Source organism: Pezoporus flaviventris, unplaced genomic scaffold (genome assembly GCF_033815535.1).
Source record: "Pezoporus flaviventris isolate CSIRO_AGI_PZ_B2104156 unplaced genomic scaffold, CSIRO_AGI_Pfla_v1 ptg000016l, whole genome shotgun sequence".
Lineage (NCBI taxonomy): Eukaryota > Metazoa > Chordata > Aves > Psittaciformes > Psittacidae > Pezoporus > Pezoporus flaviventris.
Window position 1 is genome coordinate 9,791,643 of NW_026892564.1, and position 20,155 is coordinate 9,811,797.

At 38.9% G+C, this 20,155-nt stretch overlaps 1 protein-coding gene across 8 annotated transcripts in view; it reads left to right on the plus strand.

The window, feature by feature from the left end:
* Positions 1-20,155, plus strand: part of OSBPL8 (oxysterol binding protein like 8) — a 93,287-nt gene that overhangs the window by 35,865 nt on the left and 37,267 nt on the right. For 3 of the 8 annotated variants that reach the window (XM_061454730.1, XM_061454738.1, XM_061454731.1), the window contains exons 3-4: positions 1,554-1,590; positions 3,943-4,080. In XM_061454730.1, coding sequence (XP_061310714.1) covers positions 1,554-1,590; positions 3,943-4,080 — 175 coding nt within the window. Of the gene's footprint in view, positions 1-1,553; positions 1,591-3,942; positions 4,081-14,652; positions 14,896-20,155 lie in introns of all 8 variants that reach the window. The other 5 variants (XM_061454733.1, XM_061454732.1, XM_061454734.1 and 2 more) reach the window with 5 other exon arrangements.

A 20,155-nucleotide genomic window follows, 5' to 3' on the forward strand; every position in this document is an offset into this window, starting at 1 on the left:
TCTAAAACCTGTGTAGGGCAATACAGTTCCAGTCTGAACATAAATTGTTTCCTAGTTGCAGTATGTTATCTGTACATTGAAAAGAAACACTTTGTCTTGAAAACCATTGAACTCTTGAATGCTTTTCATGTACTAGTACCTGAACCTGTGTGGTAAGTTCTCTTAGCAGTGTTTCAGTCTGACTTAAATTTATTCTCTGACAGGGTGGAAGATTGTTTGCCAAGTGCACCTGTAGTTTATTTTGGTTTCTCCTGTTTAATCAAGTCCTTTTCCAGAAAGTGCAGAATAATTAAAGAAGGGTTTCCTCACCTTTCTGATGATGTGCACTTCAATTGCTGTATTCTCATTGCAGTACTTTACGTTTGCACGTTGCGCTGTCAATTCAACACCCCTAGTCAGCTATGGGGGATAAAAAGTCACTGTTTTGAGATCAGGATTGTAAGACAAGATTCCTCCTTGCTAAGATTTTTATTTTTCAAGTTCCCTGCTGTTTAGTCTTCATAACAGAGAGGCAAGATTGGACCTTCTTTAAAACAGAGCAAGGGTTTCTCTCCTTTATGGAGCAGATGTTTTTTATTTGGGGTGTAGAAGATGCAGCATGTTTGGATTTACCTTGTTTATAAGGAGGAAATGTTCATGCTGATCAGTATGCTTGTTTTCTCCTCCTTTTCTTTGTGGATTTCAAAAGTAGGAAGTCCTTTAAGATGTAGATGGAACTTGCCTTACGTTTGTATATGGCTGAACATGGTGGGATCTTAGCCCAAGTTGTGACCTTGGGTAGCAATGATTTATAAAAGATTTCAGATCAAATGTCATGTTGTTACTATATAATTACTCACCTGTAGTGCCTAGTTTGAATTAGTGTGCAGAGATAATTTGTTATACACTTTGAATCTTTGGAAATAGTTTGATAGAAAATGTCCTCTTAAATTTTAGAGCTGCACGCTTGTCTTTCATTCTGAGCAATTTAAAATGTTCCCTGTGTTTATAGTTGAACTGAATCTGTGACTTCTAAGTTCACGTCTGTGTGCAAAAGCAGTTAGGCTTGGATCTGGCATTAGTGGGTGCTTGCACATTACTGATGTCTTAGACGATTTTGTTTTTCCAAAATACCTGTCCAAGAGTGGAGTGGTTTTGGAAACAAGTTTTGTTATTTCATCTTTCTTCAGACCTTTAGTCTTCTAAAAACGTTCCAGCTAAACATTTCTTAAAATATATCGTGAATAAAGTCATTTGAGCACTACATTGCGGATGGAGAGGTTCCACTCTGAATTAGCAGTTGGGGCAGTTACTGTTTACTAACCATATGATGATGGCTTCTAATAATGGCCGCTCTATAAGCGTATTTGTCAGTTTTGTTGCTTCAGCTTTTCTGAGCTGCCAAGTCTCTTGGTGCCTTGCCTTTGGTATTGAGGTGCATGTTGTATTTTAGTTGTGAACTAACACTGTTTTCATTGTCCTTCTTTCCCGCTGCTGCTTTTGCGCACTTGCTTCTTCCTGGCCTGGATTTTTATGTTTGCTGTTCCTCGTTCTTCAATTGTATGTGTACACAGCATCATGGTGATAACAGAGACTCTCATGGACCATCAAGTAAGTGATTCTCCTCTCCTACAGTATGTCTGCACATGTGCTTATAATAGGCTATACCTTTGCATGTAGGCTGCTGGGCTAAATACTAGGTTTCCTTCTGTATTGTAATTGTGAAGCTGAAGTACAATGAAAATTTACTCTTGGGGAAGTATTTTACCTGGCATACTGCTCATCTAAATGTTTTCTTATGTTAACCTTTTTATTATTATTTGTTGGGAAAAGTTTATTCTTCACCTTACCAGTCATGGCTAGAGAACAAATAAATCTTTTAAATTATGTACCTGAAAGAGAAAACAATATATCACTCTGAAATGAAACCTTCAAATGTTATTGTAGTACAGATAGTAAAGACATGGAAATAATGGTTCAGAAACAGTTTTTATTTTGAGCTTGTCTATTTATAGGGCTCTATAGTTTGCTTAATGTCAGTAACGTAACATCTGCAGAAACAAACAGGTGTGTGGTCTGTAATACTTCAGTAAGGATTGGGTGTGATGTGATCATGGGGAAAACTTCAGTGTATGTATATAGGTGCATGCATGCATCTGAAGGCTTAGTAGTTTCAGTGGTTCATGTGCATTACTATGATCATCTGACTGGCAGAATAATTTGCCTGGGGTTGAGAGTTGATTTATGGGGGAAGAGAAAGGTACAGACACCAATTCTTTCTTCTTGGTGAGAAATCCATGTAGAAGCCATGGTTTTAGCTTATATTTCTTATTATAGACATTACAAAATAGTGCAGAATTAAATTATGATAAACCTTTTTCCTGTATCTGGTGTCCTTGTGCTGTTTTCAAGAGTGTAGGCACTTTCACGTGCTCATTATAGAAACAGAGGAGCTGGGACTCTGCCACTTCAGATATTTTGTTATTCTTCATAGCTTTATCCGATGAAATAAATTGGCTGCAAAGACCCCAATTTGTGTTTCTTCTGATGCATGAATCATACTGACAAACTATGTATCAGTAATTTGATGGCCAGTATGAGGAAACTGAATAAAGTATGTATTACAGGCTCTAATAGTTCTCTTGGTATTGAAATGTTCCCTCCAAAGAGTTGTGAGGAGGCTTTGGTATTTACTAATTGATGTTTCTTCCCTAAAATAACTCTCTGCTCATCTTCAGGGAGATAGATGGAATGGGTTTAAACTCACTCAGGTAAAGGAAGGGATGAATAGAGATATTTTTCTTGGATGAGTGCTCTGTGAAGCCTGAGGGCTGAAAATAAATCAGCAGGCCTTTGAGTGGAAGGAATCATTGGCAATGCTATTGTCTTGTCAGACACATTGAGCGTATGCCTACCAAATCTGTTTTTCAAGTTGTAGAGATGGCATGTGAAACCTAAGAAGAATTACAATCATAGAATGTTTTGGGATAGAAGGGAACTTGGAAAAATGTAAATGCCAGTCTGTAGCCTCAAAGGTAAGCTATTCTTAAGCTGCAGAATCAAGGACAGCATGTTTGCCCAGTGCAGGCTCTTCTTTAGTAAACATCTATTGTTTCCTCCTCTGATCATTTTTTGTCGGTATATCTACTCAACAGGACAGGTGTTAACTGCCATTCTTCCACTATGAAAAAGGGTGCAGTTTTGTTGTGTGCAGCTTAAGGAAATGTACAGACACCATAAACAGGATGGCTGGGCAGGTGATCTTATAAATAGCTAGAAAATGTCACACAATTCTTTCAGACTGGTAAGGTTCAAAGAGAAACTTCTGCTTTAAGCCTTTGTCTTCATATGGAATCACACAATAGTTTGGGTTGGAAGGGACCTTAAAGATCATATAATTCCACTCTCCCACCATAGTCAAGGACATCTTCCACCAGAGAAGATTCCTCAAAGCCCCATCTAGTCTGGCTTTGTACCTTGACAGAGTCTGTACGTGATCTTTATGTGATCTATGTGCTGTCATAGCAAGTTTTGGTTCTTGTGATGTATATGCATATGTTCATCTTAACTTTCTGGGATGATGGCACAGCTTGGTCTGCAAGTAGTTTTCTGGGTTGGCTGTGTTGTAGCTAGTTAAAACAAGAACTGTCACAAAAGTGGAAAGAAAAGCAGGATTTCAGGTGTTAAGTAACAGCTTAATACTGTCTCTATATTCAGTAGCAGCCTTTCCCTACCTCCTAGTTTTTGTTTTCATCTTCTGCCTCATGTCTTCTGTCAGTCTTGTTGGCTTCTTTATGCCATCCCCTCGAAAGCAGATCCTTGGTTTGGAATCCTAATTTTCTAGAATGAAAAATTTCACAACATAACATTTGAATACATTTCATAAATAGCAGTGAAGTTGTTAATAGAAATCTATGCACAAGCACATAACATTATTGAATGAGCATCCATTTTGTATTTCAGCAGTGGTAACAAACAGCGATGAGTCACAGCATTTAACTCCAGGAAAAATGAGCCAGCACCAGGGGAAAGAAGTCTATTTTACTCCAACCAAAGAGTTGCACCAGCCATCTCTCAGCCCAGGATCTGCCCATGGTTATGGTAAGACAAAACTATTTTTACAGAGATTTAAAGAGCTTAAATGCTGATATTACTTATCTGTGCCAAATGTTGGTTCAAAACCGCTGCCTTTTACAATAAAGAGGTAAGGAAGAAAGCATATTGAAATATTGAATGTAATTCTTTGTATCCTTATGTGTTACTCTGAAATGGAAAAAGAAAAATCATTATGTTGTGCACTAGTTTTATTAAAGCATGTTATGATTTGTGGGAGAGCAGTCCATGTGATGATAAGTCATCTGTGTGTAATCCTGTAGCCAATGGTCACATTTAATGTCTCTGGTATTTATGTGTTTAAACAGAATTGTGATAAACCACTTGTGCCTGGAACCTTTGTGTAAAGATCTATTAACAATTACTTCTACTGAAAGATCCTTTCCTTTAGGGGAAGTAGTCTCAGCACTACTTTTTGCGGGCTGTTAAACAGTCCCTCTGCCTTGCTAAACCTGTTGAAAACACTCCTAGTGGATCTCTGTGAACTGACTGGATGCAAAGTGAAATTCATCAGTAGACCTGACGTGTTCATAGTCTGTTTAAAAACCAAAACCAAGCAATAGTTGTTCTCCTTGTGCTTATTTGCATGTGAAACTGCTTGTGTTGTCTTATTGCCTAGGGTATCATTAGACAGTTATGGTTTGTGAATTCCTTAGTGAAAACTTCAGGCTCTTTGTAGGAATATTCTTTCTGCCTTTACTCTTGGCAGCCATGCTGGTCATCTCTGCTTCCTTTAATTCTAGTAGTGCTTCTGAAATTTATTGTATTTTTGGTATGAGTCTCCCTAATTCCCATAGCTTGCTTTGTCAAAGTAATGATATTAGTCTGTCAGAGCAATAGAAAAAGTGTCTCAGGTATCTTTCAGTCATATTCCTGTGTTCCCATTTAGTACCATTTAGATAAAACGAAAAGATCTGTGAAACCAAAAATAGTTGTTACCATACTGAATTTGGTAGTCTTTTAGTGTATTTGAAGAATTATTACAGTAGTTTTTTCAGTGCTGCACACAGCTAGCTTTGATATATTTTCTAAAAGCTCTGTTATCTCACTGGAACAGCACTTTATGTTCTCTAGCTTGCATTGTGTGTGTTCTGGAAATACTTTCTGTAGAATATACACATATATGTAAATATCATTTTTATGATCTTTGAAGAATTTTTGGTTATTCTCTCTACATGCTGTGTTGTATCCCTTATTAGAGAAATGTAGTTATACATGTATATGTGAATATTCTTGTGCATTCTTCCTTTGAATGTTGCTATTCGCATTAATTAATAAAGTCAAACTGTTGTGCTTTTTTAAGGGTGTTTACTCTTAGGAAAATAATTAAAATGGTCTTGAAATGCACTAAGACTCAATCATGTTACATCAAACTCCTGGCAGATAGTAAGTCTTCTCTCTGATTATTTCAGGTCTTATGTAAGTGATTTTAAGCTGGTTAAATGTATCTGCCTATTTTAGCATCAGTCATCACTGACTTAGTGTTCCAGGAGTGCTGCTAGAAATGAAGCTGTAGTTTCATGAAACAAGGAATTTGGCTTGCAGTCAGTTTCAGTAGTGAAAAGGTACGGTGTGGGCTAGGTTTCGGCAACCTTTAATTACTAACTTCTAGCCTATCTGCAGCTTGGGAGGTGTAGGCTTGATTTTTATGGAGGAGGTTGACCCACATTTAGAAGTTGGGTGATTATTCTTTGGTAGTGATTCCTATGGGAAAATTACAGTGCTGGTGAAAATGTCAGCTTAATACATAGGGGAAAAGAGATGCTGTGCAAGCCTGAAAAATATGAAGTAGAACAGAGTTAAAAGTGATGAACATTACTTAAGGGTACTTAGTTTTTGCCACTGGACAGTTTATGTTGTTGGATGCTATTTGGCCACCGTTACGTGAGCAATGTTTCCTGTTGCCTGAATAAAAGCCTGTGTGGCAAAGCCAGTTTTGTGTAGAGCTTATGGTTGAAAACCTAATGAGTTGGAATGAAATGAAGCTTGTGCAAAGTCAGTGTTTGGAGCAACTAGCACTAACTTCGGTGTTAGTGGAGATGAGCCACCACATGTGGCCGGATTCTTAGGCTAGCCAGCAGCAGTCCAGGGAGAGGCATCTTGGTGCCTATCACTTGAAAAATTTACTGGAACAAGCTTAATTTGAGTCTTCTCTTTGTGTTTTAAGGAAGATCCTAATGACAGCAATTATAAATATGATTGAAAGTTTTTATGATATATGATGACTTTTAATTATATTTATATGAGGCAGTGGAGGTAAATATTTAACATCTATTTGGGGCATTGGCTTCCTGTTTGGAACAGAGAGCCATGTCATGTGTCATGGTGAAGTTTTAAGTGGTCTATATTTCATGATTTTAAGTTCTCCTGTGTATAAATATTAGATTTCCATTTCTGTGACCATAATGCTGGGTTTCACAAAGCTTCCATTTTTCTGTGCTTGTTTTTATTTTAGGTTAAGACACATAACTTCCTCCTTCATCGTGCCTGTCACTCTTGTAAGATGAAATGTAGTATGTCATCTGAGACAGTGGTGGGGGTCTTTGTTTCAGAGTCAAGTGCAGATCTGTTCTACAGATGTAGAATACAGTTTGGTCTGGAAGCATTGTCTAGTGATTGTTCAGCAGAAGTTTATTTACACTACCCTTGTTCTGTATAATCTTTGCATTAAAAAGTTGCAGCTTCTAATTTTATGCAACACGTTTAAGATCTGTGAAGATACGTTGTCCTTTATTCAGAGGCTAAAGGGCTAACCTTTGAGGCTAATAGACTGGCATTTACAGGTGTGGAGATCAGACTAGCACGCATAGCAAACCTCAGCAAGGTTGTTTGACGGAAATGTATTTTAAAAAGTGATGGTGAGGATTGTGCTTGTATGATCTCAACCAGTTTATGTAGTAAGTTCAGAATTCTACTGGTGAAAGGTTAACTCGGCCATATATAGCTTTGGTCCCGAGATGGGCTTTTAGTAGTTGTAAATTTATTTCATCAAGTGGTTAACTAGAGTGTCAGAAAAAGCTAGTCCTGAACATAATGCTACAAGTACAATTTGTTCTATAAAATGAATTTATTTGCCCTAGAAATGTCAGTGGCTTTAAATTGGAGAATACCAAACTCCAACTGCTGTCAAGAGCAAAAACTGACACACAAAGAAGCGTAAAAGATAGCTTTTTGCATCTACAGCATGTAAGAAAGGATTTAATAAACATGCAAACTTGGTTTAACTAGGCAACTGCTTACATTGTGTGGTATCACCATTTCTAGAAAGCCAGCAATTTAGCTTGTCTTCGGAGCTCTAAGCTCAACTACATAAAGGAAAGCTTTCCAACTACAGACTCTATATAATTTATTACTCAGAAACTGCTTGTGAAAGTGGTCTTGAGCAGCTCTGCATTGGGTTGATCCTGACAACATTTACTGATTTCCCTAATTTTCCATTGTATGTGCTTAAGGAAGCAGTTTCTAGACTCTCACTCAACCGCTCACTCACATGGATTACCGTGCTTCTGAAACCGGGGTGGGAAATGGTAAAACAGTGATAAAGACTACAATTTCAAAAGCTGTAGAGCAGAACTCTGCTTGCTGATGTAAGCTGTTTATGTTGTTACACAAATTATCCCTGGTAAATTGGATTCTTGTAAATCTTGTTAACTTGGGCTTACATCAGGATACTGCTTTATTTGTTTAATAAATTGGATTAATATAGAAATAGTGATCACTTAAGATTTATGAAAAGAGTCTCCTCAGAAAGGGGCTTTAAACATAAATATGCTATTAAAACATATTTCAAACTTTTTGTGGGAACAGTATAGATGCTTAAATAATAAGATGTTCTTGTAATAAGAAAACAAATCTAGTGAAGATAGTATGATTAAAAAACTTGTAATAGGATGTTTGAAAATGTCTGATTTTTTCTGTATATTTCCAGTCTTTATTCAAAGCATTGATGAGATGCAGATGGGGTGAAAATGTGAACCTAAAAAAGCATGTTAGGATAATAAAGATTGGACATCTAAAGGACATGCTAATTAATACATAGGATGCTGCATTTGGGGGGAAAATACAAATTTAACTATTTTTGAATGTGAGAAAAGGTGGAAAGTGAAAAATGCAAGCAGTAGGTCCCAAAAAACCACGACCTGTTGGAAGGCTGCAGTGCCTTTGGAGCCATAATAACTAAGACAGTACAAGACTTGGAGGTTGCTGTCTACCCAAGGCAGTTAACAAGTTAAAGGAGGTTTGTTGTAGACCTCTACAACTTGTAGCTTTTAAAAACTGTTTGCTTCAGGTGTTTGTCTCAATTGACAGCAACAGCAGCACATATTGTTTGACCAGGTGGTAAGAAATGTCCTGGCTTGTCATCCCTGTTCTGGCTCTCTAGTGGTCAGTGTGCAAGAAGTTCTGGAGATGTAGCCCGCATCTCTTCTTCCCAGCTATCAGAGGAAGACTGATCCAGTAGAAGGAAAGATAACAGCCCTGGGTCAGTGCACTTGAAGCCTTTCCAAAGTATTAGCAACTCTTCCTGAGGTGGGCTCTTAGCTCTGGCACTTTGGTCAGGTTTCTTCCAGGAGCTCATGAGAGTGTCTTTGTTCTTGTGGGTGCATGAGACCAAAGCCAGAGCAGAGGGGTGCCGTGTTGGAGCTGGAGAGGGAAACCCTGCATGCTTGTGGTTATAGCAGATGCATAGAAAGGCTCTAACTCCACTGGCAGAATACTGGTTACTGTGTAAATACCAGCACCTGCTTATCTTTCATCTAGCACTTCAATTTATTCAGTAAATATTACTTCTGAAGTCAGGCACTTTCTCTGTAGAGTAAGTGCATCTAATGTCTTAGAAAAATGTTAATGCTTTTGCTTTCTCCTGCTGCATGGGAATTCTGTCTTAAGACCTCGTAAGCCCTTGCATTTGGAGAACCTTGTTCTCTCTTCTGTGTTCTTGGGGGGTACGTTCATTTGTCTTACCTTGTTTTTTGATGTTGAGGAAGTACTTTGTAATCAGCAGTGTATAGCAGCCATGTGGACTGGCTATTCCTTGGCTAGTTATGGATTAATACCTGCTGCAGGGACCTGACCCCAGTGCAAAGGGTGGTCTCTTTGAAGTTCTGTGACAGAGCAAACTTCAGTGGAGGTGAAGCCCAAGTTCTGCAAACCTGTGCAACTTATTTGGAGTAGCTTTAATGATTCTTGTCACAAACGGGATGCGAGTGAAATTCTAGTCACAGTAATGAATGAATGCATTTGACCCCTAAATAATCTAGTTTTAGCTTGTGTTACCAGACTGAATTTCTTGTGAAATGTTTTAAGTTCTGCTTTGTGTGGCTAGTTTTTCTTGACGTCCTGCTTTCTTGCTGTAATGCATACTCTGGCACATTCCTCTCTGCAAGTCATTGTGTGTTTATTAAAACTTGCAATTTCTGAAATGCTACTCCACCCAGTATTTGTGGCTTGAGTAAATTGCATGTACTCTTTTGTGTGTGGGTTATGGCTTTATGAAAGCATGGCACTGAGTCTGAAAGGCACAGCAGGGCTGATTACTTTGAAACTTCTCAAGCAAGTTCTCTTTCTCCCCGACAATCTCTGCAGAGCTGGCCTGCTTGAACTATGACCTTGGGAATTTCATAATGGCTGAGATGAAAACTGTTGAAACCTGAGCAGTGAGCAAACCTATTTGATTAGGGTGGGAGGAGCTGAGCAGGAGTGTTAACAAGTGGGGAGGTTCAGCCAAGTACAGCTGCCAACAAGGCACTGGGAGCTTTGGTGTTCATTCATAACCACTCTCAGGCGTGCCTCTGGAATTACTCCTCAGCTAAACTGCATTTGACTTGGAAATATCAGAGAACAGCAGTATATTTGAGGAAAGAAACTTGCCACTGTAAACTACTTGCACGTCTTTTTTTTTTTTTGAATCAGATATTGGTGTCTGAAGGCAAGTATATCTTTAATACTTATTTCATTAAATAGGAGAAAAGCACTTCAAGTACATGTGCAAACAAGTCAGTTGTTGGATAAAACTCATTTATAGGTATGATAACCTAGCAGTTTCCTTTATCTATTTTCTGCATGCTGTGAAGACAGTGTTTCTGTTGCATGCGGATAATTATTTATGACCTTTTCTTTTGTTGGACTGGGGGGAGAATTCTGCTGGAAAAGGTAGTGTTTTCAAAATGTCAGGGCAAATTATTGTCAGACTTGAAGGGCAAGGCTAAAAAGGCTTTGTCTTCTCTGCTACACCATCGGTTTTTCTTCCGCTTTAATATCCCTTTAGCTTTCACAGAATTTTTTTTTTTAAGAAGATTTTGGGCTTTCCTTATATACCTCTAATAAGAAGAGGAGTATTTTTTGCTTTGTAACATTAGATATCCTTTTAGTTCTATTATTGCATTGGTGTTATTATATTTAAAATTCATCAGTTGAATAGTTCTGAATATATTGATTTGATTTCAGTTGCCGTGCTTGGAACTCATACTTGTACAATTTGGAGAGGTCTTTTTTGATAATACTATTTTTTTTTCAGCTGTAAATATTTTTCAATCTGAGAAATGTTTTATAACTAAAATCAGGCTTTGTCAAGTGTTCATGCGCTGTTGGAATTGCATGTGCCTTCTCTTTGCCTTTACATACTAAGATTTAGGGTTTGCCCCAGGCAGTATCCTAGAAGAATGTCTTAAGCATGGAATTATGATTTGTTTTTCAGCCAGCTGAAGAAGCCCCAAATGAGTAGCTGAAAGGAGAAATGCATTCTGTCCTTTAGAAAATGTATACTACAGATGAGTTTTCTTCCTCTTGGGGAAAAAAATTCCTCTTAGAGGTGTTCAGCAGGTTGACTGAGCATGGGTTCTCCCCTCCTGAAGATAGATGAACTAAATATTTCCATCATGATTTTTCCATCTTCCTCCTGATTTAGGTGTTACATAATACAAAGAAACCATGAGACTTTTTCTCCCTGACAGTGACATATTTAGTCTAGTGCCAGCTTTCATGAAGTACTGAACTTTTGTTATGGGGCATCTTTGTTTCATGTACAGATGTCTTTTTTTCATGCACTGTGGCTTGCAGCTGATGCATTTAGGCTAGAATGCAGATACTTTCCTCTTTATGCAGGCTTTTTGGCTATGTCTTGCTTGTGCAGTTGGACTTGGCTGTAGTTCTGTTTGTGACTATTTTGAAACTGCATAAAGTTCCAAGCTGTGTATGTTAGTGCATTTTCTAAATATATCAATTAGTAGGGCACTGGAACTGATATCAAAAGGATAGAAGGCTTCCTGGACATTAGTCTAAGATCACCTTATCAATGCTACTCATTCCAAATTTATCAATAGTTTGACCATTTCTGTCTGAGTTTAATTGCAGAAAGAGGAGAAGGGGAAAAAGGATGGCTACTGAAGTGCACCTTTCCATTAGAGCGTACTGAACATGCAAATGAAAGCACTTCCAGCTACTTAGAAGTACCTCTGTGTCCTTTCAGGAATCAAATTTGGAGCCAGAAATTACGGTTTCTATGAGCTTTGGGCACTGAGTGTGTGGAGAGCAGAAACGCCTTTAGTATTATCTCAGGCTGATGCTCAAGAGTTACAATAAACTTTAGCTTAGAATTACACCATTGAGAAAAGTTCTAATTTTTATTAAATGTTACAAACTCCTTTCCATCTGACAGCCTTTTGGTTGTGTGTCGGCTCTCTCCAGTAACGTATACTGCTTTGAAGCAGTTGAAGCAAATGAGTATGTGTATACAGGTATTAGCAGGCATAATGAACCATAAGCTGCTGAAAAGATGGGGATCTAGTGACTTTTTGCAGCCAAACCATGTGATTTTTTTTTTTTTTTTTTTTTTTTTACCACTGCAGATCTAAGTGAAATGTGAAGATGTCTTGGGGGGGGAGGGGTGAGAGAGATGAAGAAGGAAGCTTAAATTAGGTGGTTTTGTTCTTTTCCCCTCTGTGGTGGTGATGAGACAGAGTCATATTTTGGCAAAAGGCACAGACTCTGCCTCTCTTTTCGCTGTTGAGTTAAAGCAGAGGTAATTAAGTAGAATACTCTCAGATAATGGCTTCCTTGGTTGGGAGATGACTTCAGAGGGGGGAAATGTAGCATTATCCATATTGTAATTCTTAATGTTATCTACCCAAAGACTTCAGTTTCACTTCTAAATGGTGACAAGAGCATAGGAAAGAGACAGAGGTTTTTAATTGTTCTTATTTACAGGTTACATGAACAGTGTCAAGAGACCTGGAAAGGCATGGAGAGAAATAAGGGGAAACTTTCAGGATTATGTTGCTTCCTCAAACATGAGACGAGGCCCTTAGTGACATGAGTTGGTGGTCTTGGCAGCCCTGATATAATGGTTGGACTTGATGACCTTAAAAGTCTTTTGCAACCCAGCTGATCCTATGATTCTGTGAGAACAAAGTGGCAGAGAAGACTATGCTGTGGAGGAATGTGGTAGGCTGTAGTGTATACAGAGCTGGCTGGCACGGTCACTGGATGCAGATGCAAACAGAGTGGTTCGGTTGGCTGATGGTGCAGCTTCCCCCGAGTCTGTGTGACCCTGCTGTTCCAGTGCAAGACATAGAAACATCTCGATACCAGTGTCAGCAGAGCGGTCCTGGGCAGGGTCATAGCCCTGACTCAGAGTTGAGATAACAGAGCCATTAGCTGGGCAAGATAGGTCTGTAATGAGAGGATACAGTTCCTTCTGTGTGTAAGGGGAGGTTTTCTCCTGCAGCTTTCTCTTGATTTTAATTAGGGAAAGGAAAATGCGTATTCTGAAGAGACTTGGACCAAGGTTGTAGCTAAGAAGATAGATTTGCAGGAATGATACAGAGCTGTGTGGTTTTGGTTTGGTTTGGGTTTTTTGTTTTTTTTTTTTTAAAGGAGAAAAAAGTGGAGTTCTCCCTCCTTGCATTTCTTCTTCAATTACCACACCATTCCACTCCTTAAATTTTTCAGCCTCTCTTTCTGTTCCTTCTGGGACATCTGGAAAAGGACAGCTTCAGCTGGGGGAAGTATGAGCCACAGTAATGGATAAATGGAGGCAAGCTTGAATATATGACATGCTTATCTAGTTTCTCCCCCTCCCTGTGCTGAAGTGAATAGAGTTTTTCACTTGTACAGAAGAAGTGGAAATTACATAGCACATATAATGGTTTCTATTGATGGCTCTCATTTTGGGTTTTTTTTGGTTACATCTTTTTTCCTTGGCATGTACTGGGACATTAGGCTGTTTAAGAAGCGTGAAGAAATTCTAGTGATTCATAGGATCCTGGAGGCTACTACGTTTCATGATCAGAAAAAAGAATTTTCAGTGTTTTCAGTATTAGTGTATGTTTCTATATGCATGTGCTAATGCACATACACTCTGCATAGTAAAACCTGTTGTTATAAAATACTTTGGTCTACGGTATTATCCTTGAGCCAGTGTGAACTGAAATTACTGAGCTGCAAATAGCGAGTACACTTCTTTGCATAAGCAGCTGGAGACAGCATTATTTGAGGTTTAATCAAATTCACACTATTATGGATGTAATTGTGGGGCATGTTTCACTTTGTAAGAGGAGGAGACCTCAAGTATGGAGTAAAGAAGAGCACAAGTTCTTACTTTCAGGCCAATTCTTGGTGCCTCATTTTTCTGTTTTCCAACAAACAGAGTAGGTTTCAAAACCTGTTCTTTCAGTAATAAGATGGGGGGAGGGAATGAGATTGGCAGAGAAGCACCAGATGGGACGGATGCTCCACTTATAGAGGAGTGTGGCCATGCACGCTAGTTTTCAGGGCAAAAAGAGGCAGCCAAACTAACGAGCAGTGGATGAAGGTTAGGGAGAGCTTATTAGACTTTATTCTGATAGCTATCAGCAAGAACAGTTTGGGTCAGCTAAGTTCTGGTCTTGAAACACAATTCACTGAGATTTTTTTTTTTTTTTATGGTTAAAATTTAAGCTGGTTCATTTAAGTGTTTTATTCATTGCCTAAAATCTTTGGGGCATAAATAACAAACTCTTCCAGAAGTCAGGTTGGCTCATATATATGTAGATATGGCAGAGGCTAAGAGGAGAAAAAGCTATTTCCTCACCTTTTAAAAAAAGTAAGAAATGGAGATGTAGAAGCCATGGCAGTCAATTGATAAAAACTAGCTAGGTAAGAGCCTGAACAGCAGCTCAATATGGCTGCATGATGCAAAGCATCGGATCCCTTTTCAGATTACTGTAGTGTGCCACAATATCAAATAGGGAAGCCACATAGCTCATGAGTTTCGCTTTGTGCAAAATAAATCTGGGGCTTGAAAGACCAACAGGAGAAAGGCTTAATTTAAGGGGTCCTTAAAATCTAAATATTCACCATTTTTGTTTGCTTAGAATGTATGAGTAGGGCCAAACCTGAGATGTGTTTGTGGGAAATAGGAGCTGAAGCAAAGCCGTTCTGCTTTAAGCATCCTAATGGGTTTGATGAGAGGAGGATAGTGTTGCTTGGCTTGCTGCTGATTTGGCAGCCTCTGTCTCTTCACTGCATTTTTCACATGTGCCCTTCGTTTGCTTCTTTTTTTTCCTTTTGTATCTTACTCATCAGAATGTGAGGTAAAAGGCTGTTACTGCAACACTCTTGTTCCAAGCAGCTAATGCTAAACAGCTTTCACAGAGAACATAATCCTTACACAAACACCTTAACTCATGAAGGAAGAGGGTCCAGTGCGACGTAGGTTTTCTTCATGTGCTGGGATTTCATCTGTGTTTTCTGCAAGAGCTGATGGCCGAAAGCTTGTCCGGAATGCTTCATTTGGAGGATATAACGAACTCTCTCCTGCTTTACCAGGTTTGTTTTGATCTTGCATTTTTTAAAATGTACAGAAGAGAATATAATTTCTGCCTTGGACTTTTCAGCTTGAATGAAAGTAATGCACTGAGATGTTGATAGAAATCGGAGAGAGTTATTGCTTGTATGCACTTAGATAACAGCACTTTGTAGTGGCCAGATTTGCAGATAGGCAAGTGAGCTGGTCAGCTTTTACACCGCATTAAAAGCCATTTGTGTATCCGGTACTGACTGGAATATTTGTTTTGGTGGTTTGGGCTTTTATGACTGGAGTTCTATGATGTGGTTTATAAATGCCTTCCTCCCTTGTACTTAACACTCCTCCCACATGCAATGGACATACTTTAAAATAGTAAGGTACAGCAGAAGGTTTTAATTTAGCTGTAAGTACTGAAGAATCTATATGCTTGTCGTCAGTGCTTTGAAAAAAATAACAAGGGTTATTTTAGGGCTAAAAGCGTAGCCTTGCTAAAGACTGCAGTGCAAGATTTTTAAGACATTTAACGCCAGAAAGGGCTTAAATCTCTTTTTGCTCAGATTTGTTTGCTGAAAATGAGTGCTGGAATATTGAAATGGATTTCTGGAGTTTCATTGTCCATGATGTGCACTTTTGATATAGGTGCTGAATTTCAGCAGTTTACTCCTAACAAATTTGATGCTCGAAAATGTGTTACAAGGTCACCCCTTCCTGAAAAGGGGACATTGTAGCAATAGTACATTCTTACCAGAATTACTCTGTGTGTGGCTTGACTTGTCTTGTGCATGCGCACAGACGCACTTTGTGGGATAGTCCTATGGGGACAGGTTGCTGGTTAGGGGGCAGGGGTGGTGGTCTGTGATAAAATAGTTCTTTTTATTATATGCCTTCTGCAGAGTGGCTCACTGAATTTGTAAGCCCTGGCTCTATAGCCATGGAAAAAAGTTGTAGGGTGCATAGGGGAGGTTGCCGGCTGGCAATGAGGGAGCTCTCAGCATCACTGGCTTGCAGAATCACTGGAGCAGCATGTTCAGGCTCAGGCAGGTGAGGGCAGTTGTTGGAACATTGTGTTCTATTCAGCTTGATGTTTTACCCTGTAATATTTCTTTTCACTCTGCTGCTGGAAATTATTAGCCTTCTACCAAGAATCTTAGCACTTGAGCTTTATTCAAGCTGTTCAGGAAATAAAGATCTCAAAGCTTGAAAGTGTGGTGTTGGCAACTAGACAGATGCTTCCTACCTTTGAAGTAAATGCATGTAGTCTGGTTAATTACTGAGACAAAAAGGGATTTGTTTCCTATTTGCTTCCTTCCTGTACAGAATGGCTGACTACTCTCCCTAAGTGGACAGTGAGTGACTTCTTAAAAGGCAGAACAAAAGGAAAATAGTTTTTAATAAATAAAAAACCCCAAGATTTAAAATATAAGTAAAAAAGTTTATCTTTTGGGATCTTCCATATATCTGAAGAATTTAAACAACCTTAATGTGCTGGAAGATATACTCTTTCAGTTTTGTTTAAGCAAAGAGTAGTTACTGCCCATCTAAAAAATAGTCATGTATACTTAAAGGGAGGACAAGCTTTGGCTAATATTGTTTATTTTAGATGGTGTTTGCAAAATACTGTGAGAAAAATATATAAAAGGACTTTTCTGATTACTCCAGTTTCAAAATCCATGGAGGAATCTGGATTATTTCATGTGGGATTGTATTCTTAAAACTGGTGGTTAGCAAGCTTCTGAAATTTGGTCAGTTAAACAGACTCTTGTTTCCTGCCTTCAATTCTTTATAAAGATTTTTCCTTTCTCTCCCCCTGTTGTGTTTACTGTATGACACCAGTACTAGTATCTCCCACTAAGTATAACTCGTAGTTCCTCCAGAAGCATACAGCTTTTCAACTCAATTATTAGTTCTTCACAACTGCTCATGCAGCACATCAATAATCAAACTGGGATGTACCTTGCTCTTCATTGGCAGTCACAATTATTGCTTGGCTTGCTGCTTGTGGTCTTCTCATGCATTGCATTACCTTTTTACTGCTGCTTCTGTTTGTTGGATAAAAGCCACCAGTGGCTAGCAGTTCTTTCCTTCTAGGTAAAAGAGATCTTATGTTAAAAGTAACGTGTTTTTCTGATGTCTTTTTTTCTCAGCTATCCCAATTGCAGGTGGTATTTGAGAGGTACAGAATCAGCATTTGAGATGTAGGCAGAGTTATGTGGTTGGTTTGAGGTTTTTCCCTTTAGTCAGAATTGATTAAAGGGACAGATTTTAGGTGCGACTAAGGTATGATACCTGTGTTACACTTCAAAATCGAAATCTCATAACAATCTTGTTTTAAAATGTACCCTACCACAGATTTATCCTAAAGATTCCTTAACACTGATCTTACAGTGTTTTGTCAAATGTTGTCAAAAATGACATTTTGGAGGATTTCTTTCCTTTGGTATTGACTGTGTATTCCAGCTCAGTCTCTAAAGAAGCACTGTTTGATTTTTGTTTCATGGACATCTTGAGTGTATAGAGTTCTGGTTGTTCTAGGTGTGTGCAGTTATAGAGCACTTGCAACTATCTGAAAGCTCATCATGAGTTCTTACGTAGATTTCTACCTGTCAGTTTGGGAAGGACTTGCTGAGTGCTCACAGTAGGAACGTGTACTCAGGACAGTTCCCCTTCGCTTCTAAGGTCACACCGTGAACTGTGGCTGACTGCGCTGGGGTTGGGATCAGCTTTCAGAGGCCCCGGGGCCTGTGATGTTGAAGACAAGAGAAGGTCACAGTGGGAGAAAGTCTGCCAAGACATAGTGCTGCTCTGAACACAGTCCCTGATGTCCAGAACTGCTTTAGAGGCTACAGCATTTAAGTGGAGATTGCATTTAAAATGAAAGTATTATTTTTCAAATCTGCAGATGTCTTAAATAATACTAGGAGCTCAGTCTGCAGCTCTGAAGGTTGATTCAGCCATCACTTGCTTGCCCTCTTCTAACTTTGAAGATTGCTTTAGGTAGAAAATGATACATGGGTTCAAGAGATTTAATACAAGTTACAGAAAAGGACCACATCTTCAACACCTGAATTTCTACAGTGTGAAATGTGAGCTCAGGTTATCTTGTTAAAGAGGTTAAAGATTGAATTACAGGATGGGAAACAGCAAGTAAGCTAAAATATTAAGCCCAAAACCACTGCTGAAAGACACTGGAAAAACTTGAAATATTCATTTTCATTAGATCTTGCCTCTAGCCTCTTACACCTTGGCAGTCTCTGCTCCAGACACTGATTCAGTGACTTCTTGTGGTGTAATTTTCAGTCCCTCTGGGATGAACAAATTTACAAAAAGAGCAATAACAAAGAGCATCATTTAGAGGCTCAGCTTTCTTGGCTTTGCGGTTGCCTTTGTCAGAAATCCATTAAGTGATTTGCTCTTCATAACTGGTAGCAGGAAGGGAGAAAACAGTATTTCTTATTGTTGATTCTCTGAATATAATTGTTCTGTTGTTTCTTTGGCCAAGTATTTCCATGTCAAAGTGTATATCATTCTCAGCTTGGGCCCACGGGCTTTTTGTGATGTTTCAGTACATATTTCCCTGTAGGTATTTAGTGTGAAACTGTTCTTGTTAGAAGTAAGAGTTCTTATAGTACTGAGGTCTCTCCAACTTAACAGAGGCTCCCTGGAGAAAGTGTGCTTACAGTGGGTGAGGCTGTGTCAGGATCTGCACCTGAATTATGGTGTTTTACATAAAATCCTAGAACTAATTGTGTTGGAAAAGACCTTAAAGATTGTATAATTCCACCTCCCCTATACCTTCCATTTTCCACAAGCCCCGTCCAGCCTGGCCTTGAACACAGGATGGGGCAGCCACAGTTTCTCTGTGCAACCTGTGCCAGTGCCTCACATCTCTCACAGTAAAGAACTTCTTAGTGTCTAATCTAAATCTATCCTCTTTCAGTTCAAAACCATATGTTTTATACATTTTAGCACATAGGGGAAAAAAGCCTGTCAGTGTTCTGAGTGAGCTTATTATGACTTCTACAGAGAGGGGGTATACAAGTAGGACGGTGTGGGATGCGAGAATGACTGGTTGGGTTTCCTCATGGACCGAGGCAGAGCAGTGCAAGATGTTCCAGGATCTGCAGCACCCTGCCTTGGGCTCTCTAGCAAACCCCTCAGGGAGCCCATTGGTCTGTGTGTGAATAAGGAAGGGAACAGTGAGTGTGGCAGCATGTTTATGAATCGGCATGCACACATCAGGTTCAGGACACTGGAAGCAGGGAGGTTGAATTCATGGAAACACAACTGAACTCTGGTCTTTGTGTCTGATTCTCTGGGACAGAGTAGTTCTGTTTTCATTTCTGCTTGGTGATACCAGTGAAAAGCTTGTTTATGAAAATAAAAGCATATGTTTGTTAAGTAAGGATATGTAAAGCCCATAAAACTGTTGTGCTTTAGAAAGCAAGCTGTGAATTATAGCTTATCTTCTGTAAGAACAATCCTGACTTAGCACTTCCTCGTTGATTCCCATCACTAAGTCTTCTGTATGTGCCTATAAATAAATAAGTAAAAGTGAGAAAGCTGTTAAAAAACGCTTGCATTACATTTTTCAGTGGAACCTGGCTCCAAATGAGGGATTTCTTTTGGGTATGGGGGTAAGGACAGAACCTCATTACTATGGTTTTGGTGTGTGACTGCCTAAGACTGGTATTGAATCTAGTAACTTCTCAATTAACTAAGGCAGGTCTGTCCTCTAAGGATGGAGGTGTTATAGCACCTAATGACCAGTGCTATAGAAAATATGCTTTTGGTTTTGGTATTAAATAGGAAATGTGGCTTCTGGTCTCCGGATCACAACATGCCTTTGCGATTTTTCTTCATTCCCTAGTACTACAAATCTAATGCCTGTCTAGGTACTTCTTCCCTGTGGTCAAGTAGTCTTCTGCATTATAGATTCATTAGCTGAACAAACTTACCATGGATGTGCTGTAAGAGTTTCAATAGTAAGAGGTTAATGATCTGTGCGCAGAGGGGCTTCCATAAAGGACATGTAAAGGCTTATTTAAAGGCATGTAGAGTTTACTTTGTGTAAACATAAAATGAAATATCATTGTACTGCAGAATATAATTAAAAATAAAACTGGTCTTACAAAAGAATTTCTGCAAGTGGTAATAAATACAAAAAAAAAAAAAAACAAACCAAAACAAACCAAACAAAAAACAAAATACAAAAGGCTGATGAACGACTAAAACTAAGAGGAATATGATTTCTCATGTAACCTGAAGACCAACTTAATGTCC